Source organism: Capra hircus, chromosome 12, assembly GCF_001704415.2.
Source record: "Capra hircus breed San Clemente chromosome 12, ASM170441v1, whole genome shotgun sequence".
In the NCBI taxonomy this organism is placed as follows: Eukaryota; Metazoa; Chordata; class Mammalia; order Artiodactyla; family Bovidae; genus Capra; species Capra hircus.
In genome coordinates, this window is record NC_030819.1 from 84,873,224 (window position 1) to 84,898,601 (window position 25,378).

The window sequence follows — 25,378 nt, forward strand, 5'->3', positions numbered from 1 at the left end:
ACTGTAAGAATGTGCCCAGTGTTACCCAGTGACAGTTCTGGGGCTAACCTACATATATTACAGTAGAAGATTGTATTTTTCTATATGGATGAGTATACACATACATATTCATATTTAATGAGTGCCTGAAAAGCAAAATTATATAACAGTGTAATTTTCCTGGAAAGATAGTTTATGTTTGTCTATTTAGCCACTTAATGTGGGTTTGTTTGGTGGAATCTACTGCAGATGACCAAGTGATGTTTTTCATTCCTTTCTTCCTTTAGTCCTTCATTCAATAAATATTTTTTTGAGAACGTGTAATATGCCAGGAAGTATCTTAAATGCCTCAGTTTAAACAAGGACTGAATATACAAAAGATTTCTGCCTTTATCAAGCTTACCTTTTAGTAAGTTAAACGGATTGGCATAGCAATAAGTATATAAATTATATGGTAGGTTAGAAGTTGATAAGTGCCATGGGCAAAAGTAAAGTAGGATGGGCAGTTAGGAAGATATTGATTGGTCAGGGGAGTCAGGGGGAGGCAATTTAAAATAGGATGGTCAGAGGAGGAGAACAAGATGGCGGAGGACTGGGTGGATGTGGAGCACATCTTTCTCCACGGATATATCAGGAATACACCTTCAGACAACAGAAGTGCATGCAGAACACCAGCTGAGAGCAGACAGGAGTACCTGACCAATGGAAAAGAGTATTTGAAACCACACAAAACTCGGTAGGACGAAGGAACTAGGGGGGGAAACAGGAATGTTAGTAGGACTGGACTTGCCCTTGGCGGGAGGGGAAACTGATTTCCACATGAGGGCAATTGTCTGAGTCAGAGGAGAAACAGTTAAGGCTGAGAGTGAGGCAGCTGATCTGTGACAGCCTAAATGGAATGAGAATCAGACAGTCCTTGCTTCGGCCATACATAACCCCGGCAGAGATGCAGGTCACCTGGAAAGCACAGCTGTTGGGAGCTGGAGTTTAGGGATTGTGGAGCAGCCAGGGTGAGGGTTGCTGTTGACTGCAGAGAGATAGGTTGAGGGGATGTGAGGGAGGAGATTGTGGTGGAAAATGCCTGTGAAGGAAAGCCAGGCAGCCATGGAAGCAAGGGATACTGCTGGGTCATGCATAGGGGCTGGAGTAATCACCATAGCATCTGTCTCTCCACATGCCAGCATTGGCAGCTGAACAATAGAGAGGCTGGCCCATCAAACACCCGACGCACTGAACTACAGAGTAGGACCCCACCCAGGGTGCTCCTTTAACTGACTGATGGGTTATCTACAGAGTAGGACCCTACCCAGGGTGCTCCTTTAACTGACTGATGGGTTATCTACAGAGTAGGACCCCACCCAGGGTGCTCCTTTAACTGACTGATGGATTGATCTACAGAGTAGGACCCCACCCGGAGTGCCCTTTAAGTGACTGATGTGCCAAACTGTAGAGTAGCACCTGATCCAGGGTGTCACTTTAAGTGCCTGGCACACAGATTTACAGAGTAAGACCCCAGCCACGGAGGCCCCACTATGTGTCTGACATGCTGAGTAACAGAGAAGGACCCCAAGTAAGGGAGCCCTCTAAGTGCCTGAACAGGTGGAGCTACAGAGAAAGACTGGCCAAAGAGGCCTACTGATCACCAGCTACAAGAGGCTTGAAAAAAGACTGATAGGGCCTTAACTCCTGCAGTGTAGGCAGTCCGTGTCCCTGCACACTTAGCGCTTCCAGGGTCCCCGCAAGCCAAGCAGCTGAGCCACCTTCACGCTCAACTGTCACTGGGGCAGAGCTGCCACAGGCAAAAAAAGTCTTATGTCTGTGAATGCAGGGTCGCTTCTGTTGTGTCTGGGCTCTTTGTAACCCTATAGACTGGCCCGCCAGGCTTCTCTGTCAGGGAGCAGGGGGTTCTCCAGCTAAGAATACTGGAGCGTATTGGCCAACACTGGTTGCCATACCCTTCTAGAGTACTGTATTTCCTGCTGCCCTAGCTGCCAACCCCACTGAGTATCTGGTGCTGCCAGAACCCCTGTGACGCAAGCACCACCTCCACACTTGGCCTTCACAGGGGCAAACCCAGGTCCTCTGGAGCAAACCCCAGTGGATGACCCATATGCACAGGTGAAATTAAAACCACAGTTGAAACCCAGGGGCAGTGTCGTTAAGGAAGAAGACCCAAAACCTTCCCACCAGCTCTACAAGCTGCAGACTAAATCCACATGATCATCTAGGCAGACTCTGTGTCTTTATAAAAGGTCATTGAGAGCTCCCACAAAAGAAATTGCACTAGTCCACAATCTGATAGTTGTGGACACTGCAAGCAAGAACACACAGAAGTAGGACCAGATTAGAATCTGAGCTGCCCCCACAGTAGGTCCAGAGATCAGAGTGTTGGAGGGCATGCTAGGGAGGTGAGGTGGACTGTAATTCCCAGCAAGGGAAAGAACTCTTGAGCAGTGACTCAAGAAAAACATTTATTTTTCTTATGTTTTGACTTGTTTTGTAGATTCTTTTGGATTTTTTTTCCCTTCTTTTCCCCCCTCTGTTTCAATTGTTAATTTTATTGGCACTGTGAAATCTAATTAAACTTTTGAGCTTTTTTTAAATTTTTCTCAGTCACATTTTTATTGTTGTGATAAACCTCTGCCTCTCCATTTGGGCTTTTGCAGTTTTGTGGAGTTTTCCTTTTTTTTTTTTTCCTCCCATTTTCTTTCTTCTGTTTTTCTTTTTCTTATCTCTTTTATAATTTTAATTTTTTAAAACCTATTATATTCTTTCTACATTTATTTCTTTGTTTGCCTTTCCTGCTTTTCTTTTCGCCTTGCAGTTAGTCTTTAATGTATATAAATCTTCTTCATCTACCTTTATTTAACTTTTCGTATCTATTCTTTCTTTCTTTCCTTTCCTCTCAACATACTTGTTAGTTTTGTTTTCATTGCCTTATTCCCCACTTGGCACCTTGCTTTAGTTTTGTTTTCCAGTTTTTCCTTTAGTTAGTTTTGTTATTAACTGGTAAATATAATTTTTATTTCCTTTGTTCACCAGGTCAGTCTACTGTACTTTATTTTTGTTGGACTGTATTGACTTTGCTCATGGGTGTATATGAGTATATTCCATTTTTTAAATTATTATTTGTCTGATTTTGTAACTGCCATTTGTCTGGGATTCATCTTTGGTTCCTCGTTTTTGGGTATTTGTTTTAATCTCAATTGCATAACAAAACACTTGTGAAATCTTCGTTCCTGGTCAGAGATCAAGCCTTGAGACTTTGGAGTGGGAGCACTGACTCCAAAACCCTAGACTAGCAGAGAACTAACCCTAGGGAGTATCAAAAAGTGAGTATTCACACAAAGGAAACTACTTGAATAGAAGACCTGGCATCACCCAAACACCAGTAGCACCCTGTGCAGGATGCCTCATCTAAACAACAAACAAAACAAAAATACAAACCCAGTCATCAGCAGACAGAATTACCACCTCACTCAGCTTTGCCCATCAGAGGAAAAAGAAACAAACAAAAACTCAGCACAAATATCACCGTATAGGAAACTTTCACAAACCACTGGACCAACCTTAGGAGGGCGGAAACCAAAAGGGAGAAAGAATTCAACCTTGAAGCCTGGGAGAAGGAGACCTCAAACACAACAAGTTAAAAACTAAATAAATAAAAAGGCAGAGAAATACTACACAAATGAAGCAACAGACTAGAAACACAGAAGTCCAAATAAATGAAGAGGAAATAGGCAAACTACCTGAAAAAGAATTCAGAATAATGATAGTAAAGATGGTCAAAAACCTTGAAAACAAAATGGAGAAAATGCAAGAATTTATTAATAAAGACCTAAAAGTATTAAAGAATTAGCATACAGAGACAACACAATTACTGGAATTAAAAATACTCTAGAAGGAATCAGTACCAGAATATTTGAAGCAGAAGAACAAATCAGTGAGCTGGATGATAAAATGTTGGAAATAATTTCTGAAGAGCAGAATAAAGTAAAAAGAATGAAAAGAACTGAGGATAGTCTAGAGACCTCTGAGACAATACCAAATACACCAATATTTGAATTACAGGGGTCCCAGAATAAGAAGAGAAAAAGAAAGTGTATGAGAAAATTTTGAAGAGATTGTAGTCGAAAATTTCCCCAACATGGAAAAGGAGATCGTCAATCAAGTCCAAGAGGCAAAAAGAGTCCAGTAGAGGACAAACCCAAGGAGAAACACACCAACACACATACTAATCAAACTAACAAAGATGGACACAAAGAAAGAATATTAAAAGCATCAAGAGAGAAGCAACAAGTAACAAGGGAAACCCCTACACTGATCTTTCAGTAGAAACTCTACAGGCCAGGAGGGAATGGCAGGATATATTTAAAGTACTGAAAGGGAAAAATCTACAGCCATGATTACTGTATCCAGAAAGGGTCGCATTCAAGATTGATGAAAAAATAAAAAGCTTTTCAGACAAGCAAAAGTTAAGAGAATTCAGTACCACCAAACCAGCTTTACAACAAATGTTAAACCAGCTTATATAGTCAAGAAAAAAGATCTACAAAATCAACCCCAAACAATTGAGAAAATGGCAATAGGAACATATATATCAATAATTACTTTGAATGTAAATGGATTAAATGTGCCAACCAAAAGACACAGACTGGCTGAATGGATACAAAAATAAGACCCATATATTGCACTCATCTCACACGCTAGTAAAGTAATGCTCAAAATTCTCCAAGCCAGGCTTCAATAATATGTGAACCATGAACTTCCTGATGTTCAAGCTGGTTTTAGAAAAGGCAGAGGAACCAGAGATCAAATTGCCAACATCTGCTGGATCATCGAAAACACAAGAGAGTTCCAGGAAAACATTTATTTCTGCTTTATTGACTATGGCAAAGCCTTTGACTGTGTGGATCACAATAAACTGTGGAAAATTCTGAGAGAGATGGGAATACCAGACCACCTGACTTGCCTCTTGAGAAATCTGTATGCAGGCCAGGAAGCAACAGTTAGAACTGGACATGGAACAACAGACTGGTTCCAAATAGGAAAAGGAGTACGTCAAGGCTGTATATTGTCACCCTGCTTATTTAACTTCTATGCAGAGTACATCATGAGAAATGCTGGACTGGAAGAAACACAAGCTGGAATCAAGATTGCCAGGAGAAATATCAATAACCTCAGATATGCATATGACACCACCCTTATGGCAGAAAGTGAAGAGGAAGTAAAAAGCGTCTTGATGAAAGTGAAAGAAGAGAGTGAAAAAGTTGGCTTAAAGCTCAACATTCAGAAAACGAAGATCATGGCATCTGGTCCCATCACTTCATGGGAAATAGATGGGGAAACAGTGTCAGATTTCATTTTTGGGGGCTCCAAAATCACTGCAGATGGTGACTGCAGCCATGAAAAGACGCTTACTCCTTGGAACGAAAGTTATGACCAGCCTAGATAGCATATTCAAAAGCAGGGATATTACTTTGCCAACTAAGGTATGTCTAGTCAAGGCTATGGTTTTTCCTGTGGTCATGTATGGATGTGAGAGGTGGACTGTGAAGAAGGCTGAGTGCCGAAGAATTGATACTTTTGAACTGTGTTGTTGGAGAAGACTCTTGAGAGTCCCTTGGACTGCAAGGAGATCCAACCAGTCCATTCTGAAGGAGATCAGCCCTGGGATTTCTTTGGAAGGAATGATGCTAAAGCTGAAACTCCAGTACTTTGGCCACCTCATGTGAAGAGTTGACTCATTGGGAAAGTGTCTGATGCTGGGAGGGATTGAGGGCAGGAGGAGAAGGGGACGACAGAGGATGAGATGGCTGGATGGCATCACTGACTCGATGGACTTGAGTCTGAGTGAACTCCAGGAGATGGTGATAGACAGGGAGGCCTGGCGTGCTGCAATTCATGGGGTCGCAGAGAGTCGGACACAACTGAGCGACTGACCTGAACTGAACTGATATGCTGTTTACAAGAAACCCACTTAAGACCTAAAGACACGTAAAGACTGAAAGTAAAAGGATTGAAAAATATATTCAATGCAAATCGGAAGCAATAGAAAGCTGGAGTAGCAATCCTCATATCAGACAAAATAGACCTTAAAATAAAGGATATTATAAGACATAAGGAAAGACACCACATAATGATCAAGGAATCAATCCAAGAGGGAGACATAACAATTGCAAATATCTATGCATCCAGCATAGGAGCTCATCAATACATAAGACAAACACTAACAAACGTAAAAGGAGAAATTGACAGTAACACAATAATAATAGGAGACGTTAACACCCCACTCACACCAATGGATAGATAATCAAACAAAATAAGGAAACACAAGTCTTAAATGATACATTAGATGACATGGATCTCAGTGATATCTTCAGGACATTCCATTCCAATGTAGAATACATCTTCTTCTCAAGTGCACATGGAACATTCTCCAGGATATACCGCTTCTTGGGTCACAAATCAAACCTCAGTAAATTTAAGAAAATTGTAATTGTATCAAGCATCTTATCTGACTGCAATGCTATGAGACTAGATATCAACTACAAGAAAAAAACTGTAAGAAACACAAATACATGGAGATTAAACAATGTTTCTAATTAACCAACAGATTACTGAACAAATCAAAAGAGAAATAAAATTTCTAGAAACAAATGACAATGAAAACATGACAACTCAAAACCTATGGGATACAGCAAAAGCAGTTTTAAGAAGGAAGTTTATAGCAATACAGTTCTACCTCAAGAAGCAAGAAAAACATCGAATAGACAACCTAACTTTACACCGAAAGCAACTGGAAAAAGAACAACAACCCCCTCCCCCCCCGCCCTGGCAAAAATTAGTAGAAGGAAAGAAATCATAAAGATCTGAGCAGAAATAAATGAAATGAAAGAAACAGTAGTAAAGATTAATAAAACTAAATGCTGGTTCTTTGAGAAGATAAACAAAATTCACAAACCTTTAGCCAGACCTCTCAAGAAAAAAAACAGAGAAGAAGCAAATCAACAAAATTAGAAATGAAAAAGGAGGGGTTACAACAATCCAGAAATGTTAGACAATGTAGAAATACAAAGGATTATAAGAGACTGTTTTGAACAATTATATGGCAGTAAAATGGATAACCTGGGAGAAATGGACAGATTCTTAGAAAAGTTCAATCTTCCAAGACTGAACCAGGAAGAAATGAAAATTGTGAACAACCCAATTACAAGCACTGAAATTAAAGCTATGATCAAAAATCTCCCAAGAAGCAAAAGCCCAGGACCAGATGGCTTTGCAGGAGAGCTCTGTCAAACATTTCAAGAAGAGCTAATGCCTGTCCTTCTAAAACTTTTTCAAAAAAATTCAGAGGAAGGAACTCTTCCAAACTCATTCTATGAGGCCACCATCACCCTGATACCGACAAGGACAACACACAAAAAAGAAAACTACAGGCCAATATCACTGATGCACATACATGCAAAGTTTCTCAGCAAAATTTTAGCAAACAGAATTCAGCAACACATTAGAAAGCTAAATACCATGATCAAGTTGGGTTTGTTCTAGGGATGCAAGGATTCTTCAGTATATGCAAATCAGTCAATGTGATACACCATATTAACAAACTGAAAGATAAAAACCATATGATAATCTCAGTGGATGGAGAAGAAACCTTTGACAAAATTCAGCACCCATTTATGATTAAAACTCTTCAAAAAATAGGCATAGAAGAAACTTACCTCAACATAGTAAAGGCCATATATGATAAGCCTACAGAAAACATTGTTCTCAGTTGTGAAAAACTGAAAGCATTCCCCCTAAGATCAGGAACAAGACAAGGGTGCCCACTTTCCCCACTATTATTCAATATAGTTCTGCAAGTCCTAGCTATAGCAGTCAAAGAAGAAAAAGAAATAAAAGGAATCCAGATTGGAAAAGAAGTAAAGCTCTCACTGTTTGCAGATGACATGATACTATACATAGAAAACCCAAAGATAGTATCAGAAAATTACTAGAGCTAATCACTGAATTGAGTAGTGTTTCAGGATACAAAATCAATACACAAAAATCATTTGCATTTCTATATACAAACAGTGAAAGTCAGAAAGAGAAATTAAGGAATCAATTCCATTCACCATTGCAACAAAAAGAATTAAATAGGAATAAACTTACCTAAGGAGACAAAATAGCTGTACACAGAAAATTATAAGCTACTGTTGAAAGAAATCAAAGACAAACAGATGGAGAGATAGTCCATGTTCCTGGGTAGGAAGAATCAGTATTTTGAAAATGACTATACTACTAAGCCATGCCCACGGGGAAACCCAAGATGGGCGGGTCATGGTGGAGAGGTCTGACAGAATGTGGTCCACTGGAGAAGGGAATGGCAAACCACTTCAGAATTCTTTCCTTGAGAACCCCATGAACAGTATGAAAAGGCAAAATGATAGGATACTGAAAGAGGTACTCCCTAGGTCAGTAGGTGCCCAATATGCTACTGGAGGTCAGTGGAGAAACAACTCCAGAAAGAATGACGGGATGGAGCCGAAGCAAAAACAATACCCAGCTGTGGATGTGACTGGTGATAGAAGCAAGGTCCAATGCTGTAAAGAGCAATATTGTATAGGAACTTGGAATGTCAGGTCCATCAATCAAGGCAAATTGGAAGTGGTCATACAGGAGATGGCAAGAGTGAACGTCGACATTCTAGGAATCAGTAAACTAAAATGGACTGGAATGGGTGAATTTAACTCAGATGACCATTATATCTACATCTGCGGGCAGGAATCCCTCAGAAGAAATGGAGTAGCCATCATGGTCAACAGAAGAGTCTGAAATGCAGTACTTGGATGCAATCTCAAAAATGACAGAATGATCTCTGTTTATTTCCAAGGCAAACCATTTGGTACCACAGTAATCCAAGTCTATGCCCCAACCAGTAACGCTGAAGAAGCTGAAGTTGAACGACTCTGTGAAGACCTATAAGACCTTTTAGAACTAACAACCAAAAAAGATATCCTTTTCATTATAGGGGACTGGAATGCAAAAGTAGGAAGTTAAGAAACACCTGGAGTAACAGGCAAATTTGGCCTTGGAATACGGAATGAAGCAGGGCAAAGACTAACAGAGTTTTGCCAAGAAAATGCACTGGTCATAGCAAACACCATATTCCAACAACACAAGAGAAGACTCTACACATGGACATCACCAGATGGTCAACACCGAAATCAGATTGATTATATTCTCTGCAGCAAAAAATGGTGAAGCTCTATACAGTCAACAAAAGCAAGACCGGGAGCTGACTGTGGCTCAGATCATGAACTCCTTATTACCAAATTCAGACTCAAATTGAAGAAAATAGGGAAAACCACTAGACCATTCAGGTATGACCTAAATCAAATCCCTTATGATTATACAGTGTGAGTGAGAAATAGATTTAAGGGCCTAGATCTGATAGAGTGCCTGATGAACTATGGAATGAAGTTCGTGACATTGTACAGGAGACAGGGATCAAGAGCATCCCCATGGAAAAGAAATGCAGAAAAGCAAAATGGCTGTCTGGGGAAGCCTTACATATAGCTGTGAAAAGAAGAGAAGTGAAAAGCCAAGGAGAAAAGGAAAGATACAATCGTCTGAATGCAAAGTTCCAAAGAATAGCAAGAAGAGATAAGAAAGCCGCCTTCAGCGATCAATGCAAAAAACAGAGGAAAACAGCAGAATGGGAAATACTAGAGATCTCTTCAAGAAAATTAGAGATACCGAGGGAACATTTCATGCAAAAATGGGCTTGATAAAGGACAGAAATGGTATAGACCTAACAAGCAGAAGATATTAAGAAGAGATGGCAAGAATCCACAGAAGAACTGTACAAAAAGGATCTTCATGACCCGGATAATCACGATGGTGTGATCACTCATCTAGAGCCAGACATCCTGGAATGTGAAGTCAAGTGGGCCTTAGAAAGCATCACTACAAACAAAACTAGTGGAGGTGATGGAATTCTGGTAGAGGTATTTCAAATCCTGAAAGATGATGCAGTGAAAGTGCTGCACTCAATATGCCAGTAAATTTGGAACACTCAGCAGTGGCCACAGGACTGTAAAAGGTCAGTTTTCATTCCAGTCCCAAAGAAAGGCAATGCCAAAGTATGCTCAAACTGCCACACAATTGCACTCATCTCACATGCTAGTAAAGTAATGTTCAAAATTCTCCAAGCCAGGCTTCAGCAACACGTGAATGTGAACTTCCTGATGTTCAAGCTGGTTTTAGAAAAGGCAGAGGAACCAGATATCAAATTGCCAACATCCGCTGGATCATGGAAAAAGCAAGAGAGTTCCAGAAAAACATCTATTTCTGCTTTATTAACTATGCCAAAGCCTTTGACTATGTGGATCAAAATAAACTGTGGAAAATTCTGAAAGAGATGGCAATACCAGACCACCTAACCTGCCTCTTGAGAAATCTGTATGCAGGTTAGGAAGCAACAGTTAGAACTGGACATGGAGCAACAGACTGGTTCCAAATAGGAAAAGGAGTACATCAAGGCTGTATATTGTCACCGGGCTTATTTAACTTCTATGCCGAGTACATCATGAGAAATGCTGGGCTGGAAGAAACACAAGCTGGAGTCAAGATTGCCAGGAGAAATATCAATAACCTCAGATATGCATATGACACCACCCTTATGGCAGAAAGTGAAGAGGAAGTAAAAAGCCTCTTGATGAAAGTAAAAGAGGAGAGTGAAAAAGTTGGCTTAAAGCTCAACATTCAGAAAACGAAGATCATGGCATCCGGTCCTATCACTCCATGGGAAATAGATGGGGAAACAGGGGAAACAGTGTCAAACTTCATTTTTTTTGGCTCCAAAATCACTGCAGATGGTGATGGCAGCCATGAAATTAAAAAAGACGCTTACTCCTTGGAAGAAAAGTGATGACCAACCTAGATAGCATATTCAAAAGCAGAGACATTAGTTTGCCGACTAAGGTTCATCTAGTCAAGGCTATGATTTTTCCAGTAGTCGCGTATGGATGTGAGAGTTGGACTGTGAAGAAGGCTGAGCGCTGAAGAATTGATGCGTTTGAACTGTGATGTTGGAGAAGACTCTTGAGAGTCCCTTGGACTGCAAGGAGATCCAACCAGTCCATTCGGAAGGAGATCAGCCCTGGGATTTCTTTGGAAGGAATGATGCTAAAGCTGAAGCTCCAGTACCTTGGCCACCTCTTGCAAAGAGTTGACTCATTGGAAAAGAGTCTGATGCTGGGAGGGATTGGGGGCAGGAGGAGAAGGGGACAACCGAGGATGAGATGGCTGGATGGCATCACTGACTCAATGGACGCGAGTCTGAGTGAACTCCGGGAGTTGATGATGGACAGGGAGGCCTGGCGTGCTGTGATTCATGGGGTTGCAAAGAGTCCGTCCGGCACGACTGAGCGACTGAACTGAACTGAACTGAATTGAACTGATGGGCTACCGTCTATGGGGTCACACAGAGTCGGACATGACGGGAGTGACTTAGCAGCAGCAGCCTACTACCAAACAGAGTCTACAGATTCATTGTGATCCCTGTCATATTACCAGTGTCATTTTTTCACAGAACTGGAACAAAAATTTCACAGTTCATATGGAAACACGAAAGACCCTGAATTGCCAAAGCAGTCTTGAGAAAGAAGAATGGAGCTGTAGGAATCGACCTTCATGACTTCAGATTATACTACAAAACTATAGTCATCAAGACAGTATGGTAGTGGCACAAAAACAGAAATATAGACCAATGGAACAAGATAGAAAGCCCAGAAATAAACCCATGCAATTATGGGTATCTAATTCTGACAAAGGAGGCAAGAATATACAGTGGGGCTGTATATTCAATAAATGGTGCTGGGAAAACTGTATAGCTCCATGTAAAAGAATGAAATTAGAACAGTTCCTAACACCATACACAAAGATAAACTAAAACGGATTAAAGACCTAAATGTAAGACCAGAAACTGTAAAACTCTCAGAGGAAAAGGAAGGCAGAACACTCGGTGACATAAATCAAAACAAGATCCTCTATGACCCACCTCCTAGAGTAACGGAAATAAAAACAAAAGTATACAAGTGGGACCTGATTAAACTTAAAGCTTTTGCACAGCAAAGGAAACTATAAGCCAGGTGAAAAGACAACCCTCAGATTGGGAGAAAATAATAGCAAATGAAACAACTGACAAAGGATTAATTTCAAAGATATGTAAGCAGCTCATACAACTCAATACAAGGAAAACAAGCCAATCAAAAAGTGGGGAAAAGACCTAAACAGACATTTCTCCAAGGAAGACATAGAGATGGCTAACAAACACATGAGAAGATGCTCAGCATCACTCATTATTAGAGAAATACAAATCAAACTACCTCTCAGCAGCCAGAATCACCATCATCAAAAAGTCTACAAACAATAAATGCTAGAGAGGGTGTGGAGAAAAGGGAGCCCTCTTGCACTGCTGATGGGACTGTAAATTGATATAGCCACTATGGAAGATGGTATGGATATTCCTTAAAAAACTAGTAATAAAACCACCATATGACCCAGCAATCCTATTCCTAGGCATATACCTTGAGGAAACCAAAATTCAAAAGGACAAATGTATCCCATTGTTCATTGCAGCACTATTTACAATAGCTGGAAAATGGAAATAACCTAGATGTCCATTGACAGATGAATGGATAAAGAAGTTTTGGTATGTATCCACAATGGAATATCACTCAACCATTAAAAGGAACACATTTGAGTCAGTTCTGATGAGGTGAATGAACCTAGAACCTATAATACAGAGTGAAGTAAAGTCAGAATGAGAAAGATAAATATTGTATTTTAACACATATAAACGGAATCTAGAAAAATGGTACTGAAAAATTTATTTACAGGGCAGTAATGGAGAAATATCAGTAACCTCAGATATGCAGATGACACCACCCTTATGGCAGAAGTGAAGAGCAACTAAAAAGCCTCTTGATGAAAGTGAAAGAGGAGAGTGAAAAAGTTGGCTTAAAGCTCAACATTCAGAAAATGAAGATCACGGCATATGGTCCCATCACTTCGTGGGAAATAGATGGAGAAACAGTGGAAACAGTGTCAGAATTTATTTTTGGGGGGCTCCAAAATCACTGCAGATGGTGACTGCAGCCATGAAATTAAAAGATGCTTACTCCTTGGAAGCAAAGTTATGACCAACCTAGATAGCATATTCAAAAGCAGAGACATTACTTTGCCAACAAAGGTCTGTCTGTTGAAGGCTATGGTTTTTCCATTAGTCATGTATGGATGTGAGAGTTGGACTGTAAAGAAAGCTGAGTGCTGAAGAATTGATGCTTTTGAACTGTGGTGTTGTAGAAGACTCCTGAGAGTCCCTTGGACTGCAAGGAGATCCAACCAGTCCATTCTGAAGGAGATCAGCCCTGGGATTTCTTTGGAAGGAATGATGCTAAAGCTGAAACTCCAGTACTTTGGCCACCTCATGCGAAGAGTTGACTCATTGGAAAAGACTCTGATGCTGGGAGGGATTGGGGGCAGGAGGAGAAGGGGATGACAGAGGATGAGATGGCTGGATGGCATCACTGACTCAATGGACGCGAGTCTGAGTGAACTCTGGGAGTTGATGATGGACAGGGAGGCCTGGCATGCTGCGTTTCATGGGGTCGCAAGGAGTCGGACATGACTGAGCAACTGAACTGAACTGAACTAAATGGAGAAACAGACATAGAGAATAGACTTGTGAACATGGGGAGAGGAGAGGAGAGGGTCAGCGTTTGGAAAAGCATGAAGTCACTGAGTTCAGAGGAATTGCTGCTTACCTCTTCAAAGGCAATAATTGCTAGAAACAGTGTGGAGCTGTGTCAGAAAGATAGCCTGTACAAGGACACAATGCAGTATACCTCTGAATCTAAAGATACTGAATTGGCTGAAGAGCTCCTACAGTGGTTTTTGTTGGAAGAAAGAAGAGTGTGCTCTGGAGTGTCTCTTTGCTTTTTTTGAACTTTTAAGATCAGATGTTATCCTGGAAACTGCATGGAGGCACAATATCATGGATTTTTCCATGCTCTATTTCATCCAAGTCATGAAGGAATACTTGACAAATAATTAGATGCTTTAGAATCACTGAGGAAAGGAAGAATAAGCTACAGTGACGCAACCTATTGTTTATGGTCAGCCTTTGCTTATGGTTACTCTACACCGCCCTCCAGGAAGCCACAGCCTGGCTTTGGGTCCAGATGTGAGATGGAAAGCTGATTCTGTAGTCGCCTATTTGATACCGAAACATCCTCTCTACCCACTTCTCAGTTTATAACGGGTAAAACAGGCACATGTTCTTGTAACCTTTATTTCATGAAGGACTACTTTTTGCTTTTAACTATAAACTTGGATCACCTGGGTTAAAGGCTTATTCCACATTCTGCATCATTGTAGAATTTATTTTCAAAGGAGAATAGTTTCAATGTTCTATTCACTTGGGCTTTTCTTCTTTCCACCTCATTCTTTGAAGAACTGCTTAATACTCAATCTGTTGTGAAGAACCTGATTTGCAGTCTGTAGTGTTTAAAGAAAAAAAAAACTCTAATAAATTGGATCTCTTAAATTTAGTGTATGTATTCAGCTTACAATATGTATTGTCTAAATGCATGTAAATTTCTTTTATTCAAAGAAAAGCTGAAGCAAAAACACTGGTATATGACCATGCAAGACTGTCAGTGCCAACAAAGACAACACTAATGAGCATATCCTACATGGAGCACAGTGCTCTCCAAATTGTTTGAAAAATGCATTTCAGACAAATTGCTTGACTTTCAAGTGGGCATAAAAGGCCCTCTAACCTATGCAGGTTTCCTCATTACACATATAGGAAATGCTAGTGTGTTTTGCTCACTTCATATGTAACAGGTGCCCTTACATTGTGCTGTATCCTGTGCTTTTTCTGTGGGACCATTCCATTCAGGAGCAAAGAACACCATAATTCCAATCTGTGTGTCTTTATTAACCCTTCCCTGAGGTTTGTGTATGTTGGATATTGTGGTGTTTTAGATCACTGAGTGTACAGAAGAAAGAATTCAAGCAAAATATTGGTGTTCTTCAGTAGTTTTGTTTGTGGAACTTAAAATTACTCGAAGTTAAAATAAATTACTGGACTGTGGAAATAAAAAATTTAAAATAGGACGGTCAGAAATTGAGAATTCTTTCAAATTCTTATATAGTTTATATTCTAGTAAGGACAGTAAATAATATAAACATACTAAATAAGTAAATTACATATTTCAGCCTTAAATATAGTAATTTGATTAGGCTTCAAGATGGTGAAATTTGTGTCAAGAATCTAAGGCAGTGAGAATTAGTGACATGGTTATCTGAGAAGAGTGTTCCAGGGAGAAGGAAAAGCTGCTGCAAAGGCTCTAAAGCAGGAGTTTATATTGAAGGAATAGCACAGTGACCAGTAGAAGCAGATAAAGCAGAGGGACAAATTCTAGAATATAAAATCAGGAGTGATAATGGAAGTCAGCTTATGTAGGGCCCTGTAAGTCATCTTAAAGACATTCAGAAAAAAATGAGGAGCGTTTGGAGGGTTGTCAGCACATCAATACATCAGCAGACCTACATTTAGAAAGTCTAATTCTGGCTGTTGTGTTCAGAAAGGGAAGATGGGAATCATACAAGTTAGGGAATTATTGAAATAATCCAGGGGGAGAAGAAGGTTTGGTAGTGATGGCAGCTGTATAGGTAGTGTGAATTGTTCAGATTCAGGTATTTTGAAAAATACAACCATCAGAGTTTCTGAGAGGTTAAATACACAGCTTGCGAGAAGAGGTGTTACAAAAGACTTCAAGGTTTTTGCCCTGAAAAATTCGCAGGTTAGAATTGCTTATTTTGAATTAGAAAAGACATGGTTTGAACAAGGTGTTTTGTTTTAAACATGTTAACACTGAGGTGCCTTTAGTCTAATAGGCAGCAAGACAGAGAAGAGTGTAGGTAAAAGGTGAGCTTTGGGATGGGTGTATGCATTTGAGAGTGAAATGCATATGAATGATATTTAAAATCATGAGGTCACATGTGATCCCCAAGGGAATGGGAGCAGAAAGGAAGGGAAAGGGATAAGGAACAAACCCTTCAGCATTTTAACCTTACCAGTTGAATGAAAGAAGTTGAACCAGCCAAGGTGTGACCAGTAAGATAGGAATTAAACAAGCGAATACAGAAATTGTATCATGGAGTGTGGTGAATTGAATTTATCAAAGGTTGTTGAAACATTCTGTAAGATGTGGCTTGAAAATTAATGTAGAGTTAAGGAAGTTGTTCATTCTCTTCACATTGTGTATAGATGGTGGTAAGATGAACTATAGATGTACAGCTATCAGTGAGTAGGTTGATGTGGTAAAAATCTATGTAAGTTCTTTAATGATTATTTTAGTTTTTCCAGTGAGGAAGTAAGCATGGTCATACAGTCACAATGAGGGAGAAGATGTTTGAAGTTTGAGGAGCTAGGAGACATGTGAAATAGTGGTTGGGAAGATTGGGAGGTGAATGGTCTAGGAAAATATAGTACAATTGCTAGACCGCATTATGGCCCACTTAGATTTTATGGTCATGATGATCTCACAGATGCCTGATTCACATCAGTTACCTTATGGGTAATGTTTTTGTTGTGATGTTTTTAGATATTTGTGTGTTTAGTGAGGAACAACTATTTTACAGCAATGAAAAGTAATTCTGAAAATGCTGTTTATCTTGTCCCTTAATCCATAAAATGGAAAGAAAATAATAAAGAAATGTCTCTAGAAGATGATCCTCCCAATATCCCAATGAGGTAGGTTTTTCTGTTCACAGTGTAGTGTGACATGTGGGATCTTAGTTCCTGACAAGGAATCGAATCTGTGCTTTGTGCAGTGGAAGCATGGAGACCTAACCACTGGACCAGCAGGAAATTCTCTTGTTCCTGTTTTAAGGATGAGAAACCCAAAGCTTATGGAAAGTAGAAGTTAAGTGACATGCCTGAGGGCTGGAACTAGGAGGTGGCTTAGCAGAGATTTAAATAGAGGAAAACAATAGAATGGGAAAGACTAGAGGTCTCTTCAAGAAAATTAGAGATACCAAGGAACATTTCATGCAGAGATGGGCAGATAAAACACAGAAATGATATAGACCTAACAGAAGCAGAAGATATTAATAAGAGGTGGCAAGAATAACACAGAAGAATACAAAAAAGATCTTCATGACCCTGATAACCATAATGGTGTGATCAGTCACCTAGAGCCAGACATCCTGGAATGTGAAGTCAGGTGAGCCTTAGGAAGCATCACTATGAGCAAAGCTAGTGGAGGTGATGGAATTCCAGTTGAGCTATTTCAAATCCTAAAAGATGATGTTGTGAAAGTGCTGCACTCAATATGCCAGCAAATTTGGAAAACTCAGCAGTGGCCACAGGACTGGAAAAGGTCAGTTTTCATTCCAATCCCAAAGAAGGGCGATGCCAAAGAATGTTCGAATGTCCGCACAATTGCACTCATCTCACATGCTAGCAAAGTAATGCTCAAAATCCTCTAAGCCAGGCTTCAACAGTACATGAACTGTGAAATTCCATATGTTCAACCTGGATTTAGAAAAGGCAGAGGAACCAGCGATAAAATTGCCAACATCCGCTGGATCATAGAAAAAGCAAGATAATACCAGAAAAACATCTACTTTTGCTTTATTGATTACACCAAAGTCTATGACACTAGATCACAACAAACTGGAGAAAATTCTGAAAAAGATGGAATACCAGACCACCTGACCTGCTTCTTGAGAAACCTATATGCAGGTCAAGAAGCAACAGTGAGAACTGGACATGGAACAATGGACTGGTTCCAAATTGGGAAAGGAGTACGTCAAGGCTGTATATTGTCACCATGCTTATTTAACTTATATGCAGAGTACATCATGAGAAATGCCAGGCTGAGTGAACCAGAAGCTGGGATCAAGATTGCTGGGAGAAATATCAATAACCTCAGATATGCAGATGACATCACCCTTTTGGCAGAAATTGAAGAGCAACTGAAGAGCCTCTTGATGAAAGTGAAAGAGGAGAGTGAAAAAGTTAGCCTAAAACTCAACATTCAGAAAATGAAGATCATGGCATATGGTCCCATCACTTCATGGCAAACAGATGGGGAAACAATGGAAACAGTAAGAGACTTTATTTTCTTGGGCTCCAAAATCACTGCAGATGGTGACTGCAGCCATGAAATTAAAAGATGCTTGCTCCCTGGAAGAAAAGCTATGACCAACCTAGATAGCATGTTAAAAGCAAAGACATTACTTTGTCAACAAAGGTCCATCTAGTCAGAAGTATGGTTTTTCCATTAGTCATGTATGGATGTGGGAGTTGGACTATAAAGAAAGTTGAGCACCAAAGAATTGATGCTTTTGAACTGTGATATTGGAAAAGACTCTTGAGCGTTCCTTGGACTGCAATGAAGTCAAACCAGTCCATCCTAAAGAAAATCAGTCCTGAATGTTCATTGGAAGGACTGATGCTAAAGCTGATACTTCCAATACTTTGTCCACTTGATGCAAAGACCTGACTCATTGGAAAAGACCCTTATTCTGGGAAAGATTGAAGGCAGGAGGAGAAGGGGCAACAGAGGATGAGATGGTTGGATGGCATCACTGACTCAATGGACATGAGTTGGAGAAAGCTCTGGGAGTTGATGATGGACATGAAAGCCTGGTGTCCTGCAGCCCACGTGGTTGCAAAGAGTCGGACACAACTGAGCAACTGAATTGAACTGAAGCTTGTGTTCTTACCTATACTACATTGTTTCTCAGTCTGATAAACTTTGTATCACATTAATATAAATTCATAATTTTCCTTATGGTTGCATAAATAATTACTATCAAGACATTTGAAATCTTTTTTTTTTTTTTTTTTTTTTGCTGGATTGCAGGTAACAAAAATTGAATTAATCCAGTAATGAATCTCTGAAGATGTGGTTTTAATTTTGATTTGAGTTAAATTTAAATATTGTGATGTATCAATTACCTGATAGAGATATTTAATGTGTTGTCCATTGATGATCATATCACATCATTTTTGTTTTTCATGCTTTATTTCTTCATATTTCATATGATTCAAATTAATTTCTCAGTCTTAATTAAATGTATATTTGAAATGTTTTCTTATTGTAATCATTGTAAGATACTTTAAAAATATTACTAGTTATCCCTAATAAAAATCAAGTGTTGGCTTCTGCTTTTATTAGATTTGTTAGAAAACTATAAAGATATTATATAACCAGATGCATAATTTGATATTGTACAAATAAGAGCCATGAGGTGCTTTTCAATCATGAATTTGTATCTTTCTAAACCAGTGTTCTCCATTCATGGGATTCTCCAGGCAAGAATACTAGAGTGGCCATTTTAATGGCAACCCACACCAGTATTCTTGCCTGGAGAATCCCATGGATGGAAGAGCCTGGTGGGCTATAGTCGATGGGGTCGCAAAGAGTCGGACACAACGGAGCGAGCTCACTTCACTTCACTTCAAACCAGTGTTCTAATCTTTCCACAGTGGTTTTGAAAAAACAGAAATGAGATTAAATTCAAATTTCATTACACAAAGTTAATTATTCAAATAAGCCAGAAAAATGAGAACTAGGACTTCAAAAGTTTTAAATGTAGTTGATAAGGTATAGAATGGTGCAGTGTATGCATGGTCAGTCGTGTCTGACTCTTTGTGACCCCCAAGGACTGTAGCCTGCCAGGCTCCTCTGCCCATGGGATTTCCCAGGCAGGAAATATTGGAGTGGGTTGCCATTTCCTTCTCCAGGGTATCTTCCTGACCCAGGGATTTTCCCTGCCTCTCCTGCATTGGCAGGCTGATTCTTTACTACTTGTGTCATCTGGGAAGCCCCCAAGATATAGCATAGTATCCAATTAATATAGATAATAAATCAGTAATGGGACTTTTAATCTAGTATTAAAATTTGTATTATTTGTTTACATTCTTTGATTATAGAATATAGAATATTATTCCTGTTACTGGATCATGGGTGTAATGTAACTGATTCCTAAATAGGTTGGGTACCTTGCTAAAGAAAGCCTTGACATGTAGCTGGACTTGTAACACATGTGTCATGATATCAGTTAAGTATTTTACTGGAATAATTTTTGACATCTCATCTCCATAATACTTGGATTATTTTCTATATTGCTGTCTACTTAAGTTTATTCTAATGATTTACCTTGAAGATATAAAAATTATAATCATATAACTTTTTAAATTCCCTCACCTGGACTTGTGGAAAGATGAGATTATGACTAGTAGATGTTTAGAAAGAATTAGTTAACATTTCATTTTTTTCCTATTAAACATAATTAGGAAACTTAACTACTTCAGTTTTGCTAGATGTTTTTGGTCATAACTTAGACTTTAGAGCTTTTTAAAATGCTGTTTATTTATGTTTATTTTATCTTTCTCTTATCTGAAGACCAAGACATTTGGAGGCGGCGGTGGTGGTGCTAGAAGTAATCTCAACATGAGTGCTGCTGGTAACCGAAATAGGGAAATTTTACAGAAAGAAAAGGCAAACAAATCAGAGGGAAAACATGAAGGTGTCTATAGAGAACTGGTAAGACTGAAGAACCAACTACAAAGTTTGCGTCTTTTTTTCTTTAATAGTCTTGTTTTTAAATTCTCAGAACCACCACTAACTTTTTGAGTGTATTATAGGCAGTGTCACAAGTCTAAGAAGACTTTCATTAAGGATTCCATTTAATTCGTGGAAAATTTGGATTATTTGAAAAATAATTTACTTAAGTAAAATTTACTTAACTTTCTAATGTGTGAATGATGTCTTTTGGAATGGACTGATAAAAAGTCATCAAATTATACAGAAAACATTCAATGGAAATTATATTCTAAAAGATGATGCATCAGAAACATAGTTATGTGCCCTTTCCTCTCCTTTCCCACATCTTTTCTCAGATTTTGTCTGAAGTCATTTTGTTTTGTTCTTTGCGGAAAATATGTTGAAACTGTAAGTGTATATTATAGACTCAATTGCAAAATATTACTAGATTTTTCAGATAAATGGGAAGTCAGGTGTTGCTGGATATGCTACAGTGTCTTCAGATATAAGGGAACTGACAGGAATTCATTTGCCTCTACCTTTCCAGTTTGAATGACCTTGGGTGATTTTGTCTAGAGAGTTCTAAGATTAGCTTAAATAATAGGGTTTGTCATCTCATATAACAAGATCTCTGGATCTGGATGGTTATAAATTGGCAAATTAGGAAATATAACAATGTACTGGTAGGCATCGCTGTAGTTTCTTGGCTTTCTTCTCTGGGTTACAGGATTCTCTCTGTGTTAAATCTCCATGCAGAAAGTTCAAAGGCAGGAATGAAAGGGGACATTTCTGTGTGTGGATGTTTTATCAGATAAGAAAATAATTTTGGAAATGTCTGGTAAATTCCATCTATGGTTCACTGACTAGGACTAGGTTATGTATCCTTTGCTAAATCAATCACTAGCTAAGAGAATGTTAGTCTAGCTAACACAGCTAGACTACTGCTTCCTTGAGTACATGACCATCTCATTGTAAAAAAAAAAAAAAACAGTTTTCAGGTTCTAGTGGATATAGCAAGTTGGAAAAGACACTGTCTCTTACTCAAGAAGTGCTTTAACTTGAGTTCATTGAGAACCATTTTTTGGGAATGTCTTGCCATAGAACACTAAAGACTAGCAGTTTGGGATTGTTTTGAGGATTAAAAGCATAAGAAGGGAGTGATATCACAAAGAATGCAAAATGGAAAGTTTCAGGAATTGTCTCCTCCACCAAAACAGCTATTAAGCTGACAAACATCTGAAGCAACTATTTTACAACTTTGGAGTCAAGTCAAACTCTTGCAACATACAGAGTGGTGATGGATGAAGAAAGAGGCTGGTCACTGGCTGATTACGGAGATAATGGAACAAAGACTCCAATGATCACAAGATCACAAAGAATATAATTCTTACCAAAAAAGTTTGGAACAGTTACTAAACAAACTTATAACTGCAGTCTTCATCAAGTAACAACACCAGTTTCTGAGGAGGAGGGAGAATTTGACTTCCAAAATTGCCACCAGTACAGTATTCAGAATTTTCCGTTCTCAGCAGAAAATTATAAAACATACCAAAAAACAGAAAGTATGACCCATTCATAGGAAAAAGAAAGAAATTGAAAGAAACTATCCCTGAAGAAACCCAGGCATTGAACTTATCAAAAAAAAAAAAAAAAAAAGACCTTAAATTAACTGTCTTAGAAATACAGGTCTGAAGGGAACCATTGACAAAGGACTCAAAGAAATCAAGAGAACAATATCTGGTTAGTATATGAGGATGTATCAGTAAAGGGAAATTATAGAAAAGGAAAATAGAATTTCTTGAACTAGAAAGTACAGTGGTAGAAATAAAAAATTTTCTTAGGTTTAACATCAGACAAGAGCAGGCAGAAGAAAGAATTACTGAGCTTTAATAGAGGGCAATTGAAATTACCCAGTCTAAGATAAGAAAAGAGAGAATGAAGAAAAGTAGAGTCTAAGGGATCTATGAGGCACCATCAAATATACCAGCATATATATTACAGGAGTCTCAATTGAAAAGAAAAAGGGATAGAAAAAATATTTGAAGAACTAATGCCCCCCTCATTACCAAATTTGATGAAATCTGCAAATCTGAGAAGCTCAATGGTCTCCTATAGGATAAATGCAGAGACACACCAAGACACATAATCTAGTTGTTGGAAGGTAGAGACAGGATATCTTGAAAGTGGTGAGAGAGAAGTAACTCATCAAATACAAGGGATCCTCAATAAATGGCCAATTTTTCATTAAAAACTAAGTGTTTTTTGGTTAAATTCTATATAGGGGACATTATTCTTAATTAGATATTTACTTGTGAAATAATTGGAGAGGGAAAGCCTTGGAAAGGATTTTTTTTTTAACATTTAAATAAGTTTTGAATAAGAAGGGTGAATTATAGTTTTAATGTCCATGCCTTTTTACATTTACTTTAGTATATCTACAGCAGGGATGTAAATTTTCTCTTATGTGTAACTCTGACCTATTAATACCTATTACTATGTTTGAAAAGGATTTTGTGTTTGGAATTCAGAGTTTTTAAAACAAAATCAGAGTTTTTAAAAAAGTCAGTTTTAAAAACAGGGTTTTTTTTTTAAAGTCCTTTATCAATGCCTACGTGGGTATGAGAGTAGATGTCAGCAACACACATGCTGTCTTAAATACTATCTTAAAGCCTATCCATCTTAGCTCATAAAAGTACAAAAGTTAGTTGTGTATTTCCCAGCTGGTTATGGTTTGATAAATGTCTTCATGGGATATGTTTATGTTACTTAAACAGTCCTTTAATTCTACTCAGGTCCAGATTTTTCAAGATACGGAATTCTGACACTTGTAGATTTTTTAAATTTGAGGTATAGGCTGTCAAAGCTTCGTAGATAGTATTGCTTATAAATATAAAGCAGAATATTGAAACAATAGAGAGTAGGAAAAAAAACCAAGCTACTGAGATGGTACCATTTTGTTAGCTTCTTTTTATACTTTATATTTTTTAAGAGGTGCTATATAAATTGTATTTCCTTAGGACAGAGAAGTATTAACCATGAAAATTTTTCATTAGGTAGTTTTCACTGCCCATTTTATTTTCAAAAGCTTTATTGTAACATATCATAAAATTTCTTTTTTTGTTTGTTTTGCATTTGTAATGGTACAAAGAAAGTACTCAAGGCACAACCTTGCATATCACAGATCTTTTCTTGACTGTTGGTATGAAAAAACAGCAAGCAAATAGTATATTAATATTACATTTTCCCATAAATATCAGATGTAATTTTTAGTTAAAAAACAGTATATATTTAAAAACTTATACTTCGCGTGTATATTGGCGATCGGCATAACTTTTCTTTGTTGCTTATAGGTTGATGAGAAGGCTCTGAGACACATAACAGAAATGGGCTTTAGTAAAGAAGCATCAAGGCAAGCTCTCATGGATAATGGCAACAACTTAGAAGCAGCACTGAATGTACTTCTTAATAGCAATAAACAGAAACCTGTTATGGGTCCACCTTTGAGAGGTATAATTCATTAGTCAATGTGCCAGACAATATTGTTTGCTTTTCAGAGAAACGTATGTTGTTGACAGAAACTAGGTTTTGTTGCTGTGAAGTCTGTAACTTCATTTACCTGTATGGTAAGTGGAGGGAGCACCCATTTTGGAACCACAGAGACATATAGGTTATTCTTAGTCTCATAGTCTTCATCTTTATATAAAATAAAGTAGGTCTAATGAAACAAGGTTTTGAGTAATAGAGAAAATATAAAGTAACTGGCTCTATTTAATCTATTTCTAGAACTAGGACACTATATAACTGACTAAATAGTCTACAAACAGTAATTAACAGGAACATGACTTTTATTTAGTGTTATTTTTCAATTATTGTATGCTCGAGCATATGTGATTTTTCAAATCCTAATCATATATTCTTTTAAAAAAATAAGTAGTCGCTGTACAGCAGAGATTACCACAACATTGTAAATCCACTGTATTTCAATAAAAAAAATGTGGTTAAAGAAAAATCTTATAAAAATGATTTATTTCCTTCAAACACAGTTTACATGAACAAATTTCCAGATAAGCCATTTAGCAGATTAAAGGTGCTAGTTAATATAGTCATTTAAAAACATTTTTGTTATAAAGGCTGTAGATCATACAGAAAAATATGTAAAGAAATATGTGTATAAAGTTTTACTTAAGATGTCTGCTGATCATATCTTAGTGTATATTCTCCTTTTGTTTTTACATGTATAATATATGCATCTTACTTTACTTCTTAAGGTAAAGGGAAAGGCAGGGGGCGAATAAGATCTGAAGATGAAGAAGAACTAGGAAATGCAAGGCCATCAGCACCAAGCACATTATTTGACTTCTTGGAGTCTAAAATGGGGACTTTGAGTATGGAAGGTAGGCTAAACTTAAAGTAATTTCTGTTTAAAGCACCAAACTTTATTTGGAATTATACAAAAAAAGTATACTGACAATATAAACATATATTCTGAATTTTGTAAATTTATTTAATCACAAATTTCCTGTTTGACAAAAGCACAGAATAAAATTTTAGTTGTTGTATTCTGAAAACATTGAAGCTTATTTTGCCCTTTAACTGTATGATAGACAGTATCATCAAATTCTTTAGCCCAGTTTACTAACTGACAAGATTAGCTATGAAAACAGATTGTTATGTTGGAGAAATTATTAATATTATTATTATGTAATTATATATGACTTTTTTGATTGTGAAATTAGTCTCTTTTTTCTCTACATATTAACACACTGTATGAAAATGTG

The 25,378-nt window shown here is 38.1% G+C and overlaps 1 protein-coding gene across 1 annotated transcript in view; it reads left to right on the top strand.

The window, feature by feature from the left end:
* Positions 1 to 25,378, top strand: part of TDRD3 (tudor domain containing 3) — a 229,870-nt gene that overhangs the window by 116,819 nt on the left and 87,673 nt on the right. The window contains exons 8-10 of the mRNA XM_018056823.1: positions 20,460 to 20,600; positions 23,951 to 24,107; positions 24,869 to 24,994. Coding sequence (XP_017912312.1) covers positions 20,460 to 20,600; positions 23,951 to 24,107; positions 24,869 to 24,994 — 424 coding nt within the window. The remainder of the gene's footprint in view (positions 1 to 20,459; positions 20,601 to 23,950; positions 24,108 to 24,868; positions 24,995 to 25,378) is intronic.